General features: G+C 36.1%; 1 protein-coding gene across 4 annotated transcripts; it reads right to left on the bottom strand.

Annotated features, from left to right (window-relative positions):
- Positions 1 to 2653: 2653 nt before the first annotated feature.
- On the bottom strand, positions 2654 to 9040 carry LOC122077872. 4 transcript variants are annotated; one of them, XM_042643772.1, is made up of 6 exons: positions 8906 to 9040; positions 7667 to 7744; positions 6195 to 6312; positions 4165 to 5288; positions 3054 to 3463; positions 2654 to 2971 (listed from the first exon to the last, which is right to left on the bottom strand). In XM_042643772.1, the coding sequence occupies exons 3-6, from the start codon at positions 6202 to 6204 to the stop codon at positions 2863 to 2865; spliced, it is 1653 nt and encodes a 550-aa protein (XP_042499706.1). In that variant the 5' UTR covers positions 6205 to 6312; positions 7667 to 7744; positions 8906 to 9040; the 3' UTR covers positions 2654 to 2862. The 4 variants fall into 4 exon arrangements, with proteins under 4 accessions (XP_042499706.1, XP_042499707.1, XP_042499705.1 ...); XM_042643773.1 differs by lacking the exon at positions 8906 to 9040 and adding an exon at positions 8226 to 8479; XM_042643771.1 differs by lacking the exon at positions 8906 to 9040 and adding an exon at positions 7906 to 8098.
- Between the last annotated feature and the right edge of the window lie 2072 nt (positions 9041 to 11112).

Below are 11112 nucleotides of genomic sequence, written 5' to 3'. Positions count from 1 at the left end.
ACTGGTTTTTGAATCCATGTTTGAGTTAAATCGACCTATATTTTTCGTTCCTGGTTTTCCTACTTCATTTCTCAGTTTTGTGAATACCCGCGAGTTATACTTGGAAAATCAGAACTCTGCCCCCCGATTTGGTTCATTGCACTACTAATGGTTTGAGGTTTAAGAACGATATTGTTCAAAAAGTCGTGTGAATAATTGTTTCTGTTGTTTCTACACCTGCTCAGATATAGGATGAATCCCGTTGGCTTCTTGGGTTTTAATGACAGTGAATGTGTGTGTGTGTTTTTTTTTTTTTTTTTTTGGTGGGGTGGGGTGTGGGGGTGGGTTTGGGAGGACAACAAACTAAAATCACTAGAGAAGAGAACCACCCTTGCATCAGTGTGGAGGCACAGGGGCATCAACATGGAGTAAATATTTTATATTTCACAAGGGTGGGGCTGTCTCCCCCCATTTGTGTTTGGGTGCAGATGCCACATAACCAAGTATTGTTCTCTTCCCCTAAAAATATCAAACAAAATAATAGGAGGAAAAACTCTTTCCAAATTGTTGGTACCCAATTTTAGCAAATCTGGCCTACAAGACAATCGGTCAATAAATCGACATCAATTTATTGATCTATTGTGTCAAGGATTTGACTGGTTAAGATGACCGGTATTCAAATTGGCAAAAAAAATGACGACTTTGTATTAAGGAGTTGATTGGTTAGAATAACCATCAAGTTGATCGAGCAAACTGACCGAATACGGTCAGATGTAGCTAACTGATTGTGGTTTTTTACGGTCAGCTAACCGATTGTGATTTTCTACGATCAGCTGACCGTTGCGACTTTTTACGAGCAGCTGATTGAGTGCGATTTTCTACAGGTGACTTTTTATGGTCAACTAACTGGTTTTGACTTTTCGACCAGCTTGATTGATCGTCAATTAACATAGTTCGTACAAACGTGGGTTAGTTACATGAAAGTTACAAACACATGGCTTAAACGATTAAGACAGTTACAACCAATTAAGGGAGTGTATTTTCAATAACTACCCCACTAAGGATATGATACATGAGTTCCTGCGGTTACGAAACTGCCAAGAGAGCAAGATTTTGCAAATAAAACTATAAAAAGAACTATGGTGGAAAAAAGAAGGCATCATCAACGGATCAAACAAACTCAAATATCAAGTCTATCTTTCATGTTTTAGATTAGTGGTTTCTTTTAAAGTCTTGTACTTTCTTTAAGTCATGTACTTCAGTTCATAGTTTAACGATCACGTCTCTGGTATGTTTACCATCAACAGAGATACAGATCACATTTCTGATACGTCTAATATCAACAGAGATAGTAGATCTTGTTTCTAATATATTCAACATCAACAGAGAACAACAAATCATATTTCTAATATATTGAATATCAACAAAGGCAATAAATCAGATTTTTTTTTTCTATGGGTTACTATCATTTGTCTTCATCTTTTTCAATCCTTGTATCGCGTTTTTACAAAGAACATCAAAAAATCCCTAAAACAATCAGAGCAAAAGAAGAGCCCAAGTCGCTTGATTGAAGTCAGATTTACAATTAAATCCGGTCAGGAAGGATTATGGCACGCCCACGCACACCAATACGGTCAGCTGACCGTAACTTAGGGAAGGATTTTGTGGCCAAATACAAATATTCTGAAATTTACAGACAAGGTGGAGCAATCCGCCAAACCCATGATAAAAAAATAAATAAATAAAATAATAAGAAAAAAAAAACTCATTGCTATCAAATGAAAATGATGTTCTAAAATGAATAACTCAAATATAAGTAAGAAAATTGTAGCAATGAAAATGATGTTCTAAAAATGAATAGCTCAAACATGAGTAAGAAAATTGTTAGCCTTCTCATTTGCACTGTGATGATTATGCAGTACATTGGTATATCCTTTTCATATACCCAGAGATACGAGATTAATGTTTATGGTTTGATTATGGTTAAGTCGCTTGTCTGCATACCGAGCTCATGACAACGCCATGTGGTTTTTGGAGTAGATCTATGTAATAATGATGCAGTTAATACAAAAACTCAGTAATTAAAAGATAGCACCAAAAACAACCAATCGAATTACTCTAGAAAGAACATTAATTATGAAATAAAATACCAAATAAACTTATAAATTGTTGAAATCCTTGTCTTCTTCTCTTCTTCTGTTTTTCTCTTTTTCAGAAGTAAAATATAACTCTCAAACAACCTACTGAAGTATAGTAGTTGCAAAATCTGAGGAAAATGGAAGATATAGAAAGTAGACGATGTTGGCAACTTCCTAAAAGGGCTGTACAGATTTGGTAGATTAAGGGCATTCTAATGTTTCATATTAGAATTGAAAATTTGTATTCCACTAGAATTGGTCTAAGAGAAGTACAAGATCAGGATAATATCACCTTGGCCAAAAAGCTCATGCTGTGTCTTGGGTGTAAGATACAGTTCAGCATTCCCTTGGATAATAAAAGATGAGCAGTACAAGAATGCATAATCATATATCATTACCGTTGATGTATCAACCAGACAATATTATACACGACGACAGGTTATAATGACAACCATGACCAACCAATGATCAGGTGCATGATAATAAAACGAAAATTTCTTGATAAAAAAAATAAATAAATAAATAAATCTGACATATAGATAATGACTATGGCGATGATATTGATATAACTAAATTGAGATAATTACATCTCAATTTGCATGCCCCATGATATAACTCAAGCACTATAATTTGAACCCAGTGAACAAAACACACCAAGCCTGGGTAGAAGGGACTGAAAATATTTATGAGAAGTACTATTTAGATGATGTATATTGGAGCTTAACTAAGTGGATGAAAGAAGTATTCAGAATCTACAGCAAAGAATATTGAGCCTCCAACCCCGATGCTTCCGGAAATGTCTCCGATCAGCTTTTGCCATTTTGACTGGGCTGCTGTTCCACTCTGAAGGTAGTCTGTAATTGCATAAGTTACGCATGAGTTGAATTGATAAAAACAGCTATTGGAGATCAAAAGGAAAAGATTATGGCAATTTACACTGGGAAGGCAAAGGAACGAGTGCTGGTTGTACTGCTATCTGACCGGAGAGAAATGCTACCAGAATACGGTACTGGCCCTGAGTGTGATATTGGACCTGATAGGGGACCCACTGCAGAGAAACTTGACTCTCCATGACCATGTTGAATAAAAAAGCTACGGCTTGAACTTGTTAGACTATCCAATGTTCCATCTTCAAGCCCCCCAGGTAGAGTCTGACGAGGATGGTGGTCAGCATTTTGTGGGCTGTCCTCTCTACTGCTTGTTGTTGGAGAATCAAAATTGAAAGTGATGCTCCCACTCTCCACCTTACTATCAAATGGAACGTTGTTGACACAGTTTCTCTCACTGGGTTCTTCAGCCACAGAACACACAGCACAGTGTGCTGCAATTGGCTCTTTACTTGTATCCTGCTATTTTGCAGTCACAATCTGTCACATTTTGTGCTAAAGAAAAATAACTTCACACAAATAAACACTCTATAAGAATCAAGATGATAATTCATGCATCAACTTATGGCCCATTGGGTGGAATGTAGTAGTGCCATCTACAGCTTTTTTATGTCCTCTGTAGATTGTAAAGGAAATGGAATCAGTACAGACAAATGCATCATCCACCTAGGATAGTTCACTTGGTAAATAGACCTCAAATAAATGACAGAGCATATCACAGATTCTTGAAGTTGCAGGCTGGAGAATCCTAATTGCTCAATCCATATTCCATAGTGCATGGTCAAAACAAAAATGGACTATCCTGAATTAAATAGCTCACCAGTGGTTAATTGGGATTATAGCAATGTTAGGCAAATTGGACTATGGAGAAGGCCTACTATCCAAGGTGGCATGGTACTCCATGCTCTAATTTTTGTTATCCAAAATCATGCCAGAAACTCTGGAATCCTGATCATCACAAGAATGGAGCCTCTTGCTTCTAGTATAGAAGTGTTTGTCAGGGTTCCATATTCAGCACAACTTTCTAACCAACTGACAAACAGAGCTTAAACACTCAACAAATATTTAATAGTTTCATGAAACATTTGTTATTTTCGATTATACATTCTACTTCAAGAATAAAGTAGTTTCTTAAGCAAGCATTGTGGCCAACAGGTTACCTGCTTAGAATGTTCTTGATCTTCATTGCCATTAAAACTGGATGATGCAGGGTGAGAATTTTGAATGTCAATCTCTTGCAATAAAAGGACATTTAGAGGGACAGCAACATCAGAGACACCTTTTGTGGATTCATCATTTGCATCAATATTTCCTTCATTTTTCTGCAACAAATTCTCAAGACTGTGGAGCTGCTCTTGCCCACAATGTTTCTTGCCTTCATTACTCTCAAGTTTTAATGACTCTATGTGACAGTTCTCTTTCTCCAAATTTTGAAACAAAAGCATATTTTCAGTTACTACGCTCTCACCCTTGTCATGTGGGATCTCATCTTTGTAATCAATATTTGCCTCTCTTTTCTGCAATTGATTCTTAGAACAGCATTGCATGCAAACATTCTCATCAAGGTTGTGTTCAACCAATTCATTGTGGGTGATATCACCTTTTGCATCAACATTTTCCTCACTTTTCTGCAATATGTTCTCAGAATCACATTGCCCGGAAACATCCATATTGTGATAATCTACAACCAAAGATTTCATCTCTTCTGAAATGAGTGATCGATAGTCAACTGATTTTTTGCTCACTTCATTAAAATCTAAATAAGAAGTTTGTAAGCTATGATTACTATCCTCCTTTCTATGTTCTACCAAAACCTTGTCCAGGGAAGGGACTCCCTCATCAATGCAGATGTCCTTAACCACATGATAAGCATCCACCTTGAAAAATGCAATTTTCTCAGGCACTTCATATTCCATAACACTCTTATCAGTATAGCATTCTCCTTCTTTCTCAGACAATTCAACTTTGTTTGAAGGAATTGTATAAGGTACTACACTATCTTCCATCTTTTTTCCTATCCCATTTATGAAATCATCGTTCTCAATGGAATTGGAATTGAGTAAAACTGGTATCTTCCCCACTCTGTCCTCATTGTGCTTCTCGGATGGTAATTGTACTACATCCTTCTCACAGTTTTGGCTCTTTACATCAGATGGCATTCGGTTTTTGACTTCATTCAAAATCTCATTATCTGATTTTAAATCCCCCATCTCCAAAGGATTGACAGAATATTTAGAAACAGGCCTAACAACCAGAGTTGAATGATCATGCATGGGCTCGTTATCTGCAGTCAAATTCAAATTAAGGGCAACATAAGGACAGGAATACTCGGAGTCCAAACTTTTTAAATATTGTACCATGTCATACAAATAAAAGCATTAGCATAGAAGAAATGAGAAACAGAGTAAAGAATAACACTCAAATATGGTACAAAAGAAACACAAAGTGGATACAATACATAATGGCTCATTCACAACTTACATAGAAAATAAAAATTACTGGGAAGTTAAGGGCTACAATATCACATATCCAGTAACAATCTTGCATTTTGTCATTTTAAGATAATTGGCATCACATTTAAGGATCAGAAAATTTTAAATCTCAACAAATGATGCCAGAAATGTACCCACTGAAGAAAAATTAAATCATTGTTGGAGGTTTAGCTAATTAATGGTTAAGCTTTATGATGTTCCCTGTATGTACAACAAAGAATACATAATAAGGCTTCATTTGGTTGCAAGGGGAATTAAAGGGAAGGGAATATAAAATTTTCAAACCTAAAAAAGAAACTTCTGTAGTCGTTACCCATGTGAATATATCACTTACTCCAAATCATTCCATATTTGGTTATTAAATTTTACTTACTTTGCATCTAAATCCTTTTGATTTAAAAAGTAAAATAAAATTTACATGTAAAATGTATCATTAACAATGGTAAGAAATTCAAGTAATATTCACTTCCCTTACAACCAAACATAGCCTAACCAATATTCTGAAAGAGAATCATCCCCATTCCAACTCTTGGTATATAGAGAAGTTGCAGGGTAGAAAAGAAAAATGTAGACAGATAATTATGATTACAAGTCATTAAATTAGACCCTTTCAAAAATAAATTAAAGAAATGAGGCCAAGGCTAGTTTATTTTTTGTCCCGGCCCTCATACTTAATATAAGTAAGATCAGAAGATTACCAAGTTTCATGGTCTACATATGCTAAGTGGCTGTCCTTAAATTACATCAGCTTCTTGCATCATTTTGAGGACTAAGAAATTAGCAGATGTCATCAACTAAGTGAACCAATCTCCACTCCTGTAAGAACAGAAGCAATCAACTGTCATATTCAGGTTGAGATTAATTAAACTTCCAAGGATTCTAACATTCAGAGTAGAAAAATGACTAACAAGATCCTTGATCAGGTCACAAATATGACCATTCAGTAAGACAAAAAAGTCATTAGGAAAACACACAATAAAACTGGGGGCTTTGGGGTGGGGTTAGAGAGAAATGAAGGAAATAAATGTCAAGGGACAACTACCATTAATTCTAGAATGAAAAAAAAAAAAAGGAAGACATATTATCATTCCAGACGGACAATTGTGATAGAAATTGTGAGGAAACCATGAAAAACCAGGAACCATTTTAACCATTCTACTCAAGAAAATTAATATGTTAAATCTCAAGAGGAGGAAAGTTCAGATCTCTCCATTTCAGGCATATTCAATTGAAACATAAACTGCCCATTGATGTATCATAGGGTTTCATCTTTGTATTAAGGAAGAAATATAAGGGGTCAAGGGAAGAAGAAGAAACACAGACAACCTCCCCTACCCCCCCCCCCCCAAAAAAAACACACACCCGAGAGGGTACCGTATGAGTCAAGGGCACTCTCCAAAATTCAATAGAACAACAAGAACCAAACTCGTCATCCAAAAATAAAATGGTCAATTGTTAACATAAAAGAAGTCAAAGAAAAGGCAAAGCAACACTCGAATACAGTCAAGAAAGCAAAATGAGAACTTATGAAGATACTGCAGAGCCATTAAGAAACAAAAAATAAGATGCCCCCGGGTTAAAAAGAAATCCAGAACCAGGACAAAAGGGAATCCGTAAAAGGAGCAATCAAACAAAAGCAAATTAATTTCTTTCATTTAGTGGGGATCAAATGGAGGCCGTTCATTTTTTGTCAATTTGGTCATCATAACTGGCAGTATTTTCAATTCAAGCTACAGAAACTTTAAATGTACTAAACACATTGAAGTGCTCTTTGAAGATAACCTTTCTGACACCGGGAACAAAGAAGTTACTGGTTGTCAGCCTTTCTTCAGGACTAAAACTAGACTAAATAAACCTAAAAGAATTACTTCAAGAGCTAAACCCAAAAAAAAAAAAAAAAAAAAGAATCCAAAATCTGATTGGGCTTCCTTTAACAATCTGCCCTGCTCCGTATTTCTCATTTTTAACCCACTCCAGTGAGATTTAGACCATTCATCGAGTAGGGTTTCAAGCCTCGTAAAAAACACCCCCAAGAGGGTACTCCCAGAACTCACACAGAACTCTATAATAGAATCCGAAATGAAAAAAGCTGAGAGATCTGAATTAGATCCAAAACCCTAGAAACTTAAAAAGAAGATAAAAACAGTGAATCAGACAAAAAAAAAAGTACCTTTTATTAGTCTAAAAGCGCAGTCCTTTTTCCTCTATAGCTCCGCTTCTGAATAAAAGACAGCCCAATGGCCTTCGTCTGCATAAAGGATGGGGAAGAAAATAGTTAGCAGCAAAAATGGAGAACAAACGACAGAAAAATTAGAGAAGCCAGTCTTCTTAGACTAAAAACAGAGTCGTTCCAGGAAGCAACAGGACAAAAATCCAGAATTAAAAATTAAAAATAAAAAGAAAACCCACCTAAGTTCCTCAATGCAGCAGAAAAAGAAACATCCTCACTGGAATTAATGCGAGAAAATGATAAATCAAAGCTCAGCGAGGAGAAAAAAATTCTGAAAATTTGGCTTCAGCAAGAGAGACAAGAAGAGGAACAGAGGAAAGAGGATTGATCTAACCCTAAGCCAGTTATGAAAGTCAAAATAGTTCTCTCAGAATTTAATTTAAATAACGACTCCTCCAGAAGGGCGTACTGAACCGGCAGGTTCTAGCATTAAATACCGTGACAACTAAATTAATAACCCACATCCCCTCTCGTTTATAGCATTTGCTTCTCTTCTTACCAAATATGCTTAATATTTTACTTCCACTCCATTTGCTCAACCCTTAATACTTTCTCTTCTTTGCATCAATCACCGGAGCTTCGATCACTTCTATCACTTCTCCAAAGAAACCGATTTCTGTTCAGTTTTCCGGCTACTCGAATACAATGCAACCAAGAAAGAGAAACACCATTCAAATCGAGACAAGGACGATCGATGCTTGAGCTCCACTTGATTGAAAAAAGACAACGATTTATTAAAGCTTGATGAGATGATGATATATTTCCCTTTTTCTTTCCTTTTGAAGATTCAAAAGTAAAATATACAGCGAAGGAGAAAGTTAGAAAACATAAAAAAAAATGGATTAAAAATTGGATTCTCTCATCCAGAGATCTGAGATCGTATTGGATCTCTAAATACGCCTCGATTTCAGCTGTTTTCTTGCTTACTTACTATTTTAAAAATCGTTCCGAAGCTTCTTATCAGGCAACCGCGTTCTAAGGATCTTACTTACTCCGATACGTAAAACGAGACAGAAATGAGAAATCAATAGTTCTCCGATAAGAAATCCAACGATGTTTACTTCCGGCGGAGACCGGGAAAAAATCGCCGGAGAACCTAAGCTAGCTTCAGCTACTGCTTCTGAATTCTGATACTTCCAGCGAAAAGCGTAATTCTGATGAACTTGGAGGTAAGCTTACCTGAACGTCGTTTTTTCCGGTGACGGAAAACGGTGAGCAAAAGTCCGGGAAGGACGTTCCGGTGTCGGGTGTGAAGCTCCGTATCAGAAACACTCCTCGAAGCGGAGGGATCATATGGAAATGGTTACGAAATACGAACAGTTCACATTAATTATTTTTTTCCTTTTAATTAATTATAATTAATTGGTAGTGGCTTTTTTTTTTTTTTGAATTTTGAATTTTGAGCTGGACCCCACCCATGGTCTAGTGTAGAGAGGTCTTAATTTTTTGGACTTTTAAAATTCCTTAAATATAGTTCACTTTTTCACATGATCTCGCATTTACTCAGATCCACGTGTCCAAATAGGCTCTGATGCTCCTCTAGCTCCACTACTACGTCGCTCCCTGACCCTGTAAAACGGATAATGGCTGGGCTGTCCCTTCCTGCAAGTCGACTGACGGACAAAGCTGAAATTACCAGGAGATTATGAACGGCTACGATTTGACCAAGTATAGAATGATTAGAGTACTGATGTGGTTTGGTACATCACATCGAGGTAGATTATAAACCAATTGGGTCCCCAATCGTGCGGTTAGTAAAGCATCGTATAGGCATCCTGCGGGCCCAAATTCTAAGCCCCAGAGACTACGATTGGTAGGCACTGATTTGACACTTCGCTGGAGTCTTTGTATATTTCTTAGCAGCCATCCCACTTCTATAAGAACCAATGACATCGATGATCATTTGGACTGGCTTCGTCGGTCCAAAGTCCTGGCATGGTTTGAGGAATGGGATGAGATTGATTTGAATCGGTTGAACTTGAAACCACGTCGTGTGTTTCACAAGTTATGTAATCTTAACTGTTAAGGTTCTTATTTGTTAAGATGATTAAATGGTTAAATTATTTTTTTCATTTTATTTACATAAATTATTTTATTTTTTCTTTCATATAATGTTATGAACTTTAGATACAATAGTAATTATGAAGAATCGATCTAAAATTTTACTTAAGCCAAGCGATTAAAATGTCTATCTTATAATTAAATTGATAATATTACTTAGTGTAAATTTATGAATTAAGGATAGACAATGGTGGGTTATAATCTTAACATCTTTTCATCCATTTGGCAAGTATAAGCTTAGTTATTCACCAAAAAAAAAAGTATAGACTTAACATTTGTGATTCTTTGTAAAAAAAAAAAAATTACAAAAAATACATTCATAACCCTTTATAGAAGAAAAACAAAATACGGAATTTGCTAAAGTCAAGCCGACTCAACTCGAAACCCAATAAGTTTGTCTGAAAATGAATCTATTAAAATTAAGTGAAGTTAAATTGAATTTTAAGGCCTAGGATTAAGTTGACATTTTAAACTAGATCTAGTTTCACCCTCAAATTCTTTACTATGGTACTATGTGTCACCATGGATCATATACGGACGCGCACAAAACATTTGACATCTTAAAACTAGTATTGATGAAATAAAAGAGAGTGGAGCTGCAGGGGTCCCATATATGGTCCCACATCCACAGTGCCCTTGGTGTCCAAAATAATGACTGGTAGAGTAAATGGTATGGAGGATAGTTGGCTCAAAATCACAATCACATGATATAATAAGGTATTAAGGGTGTTAATATATGACATAAAATGGAGAAATAACATTGCAAACACATCTCTAGATGCCCTTTTAATCCTACAGATTACTTGGGAGAATCTCAATATCATTTTCCTTGACCGCTCCGTGTGTCTGAATATATGATGCAATGCTGACACCCACTCCCTATCCAGAATAAGTGGGACCCATGACGAACTTTAGAGTTGAGCGTTCGTGCATCATCATGATAACACCTACAGTGGCAGTACCCAAGACTCGTGTCTTATCAGCATTGGGCCCACATGGGTGTCGTCCTTCTCAATGACTACGGATGGTGGGACCAAAACTACGTTGACCGTTATAAGAGATTAACATTGCCCTGCACACTGGAACCGCGTTTTTCAAATTACAATAGCACCACGCCGCTCATACTTTCCTTTTTTTCTTTTTCTTTTTCTTTTTCTTTTTTTTCTTGTTTTTGGGGGTTAGAAGCTCATATAATTTTGCACTTGTATTTGTTGTAAGAAAGAAATTACGAAGAAACTGATAAGTTGCTTGCATGATCACCTGATTGTATTATTTAATACATATTCTTTTTGTTCTTAAATATATTTCTCTTTATCTTTATAATG

Source organism: Macadamia integrifolia, chromosome 5 (genome assembly GCF_013358625.1).
Source record: "Macadamia integrifolia cultivar HAES 741 chromosome 5, SCU_Mint_v3, whole genome shotgun sequence".
Lineage (NCBI taxonomy): Eukaryota > Viridiplantae > Streptophyta > Magnoliopsida > Proteales > Proteaceae > Macadamia > Macadamia integrifolia.
This window is presented reverse-complemented; position numbering and strand designations above follow the sequence as displayed.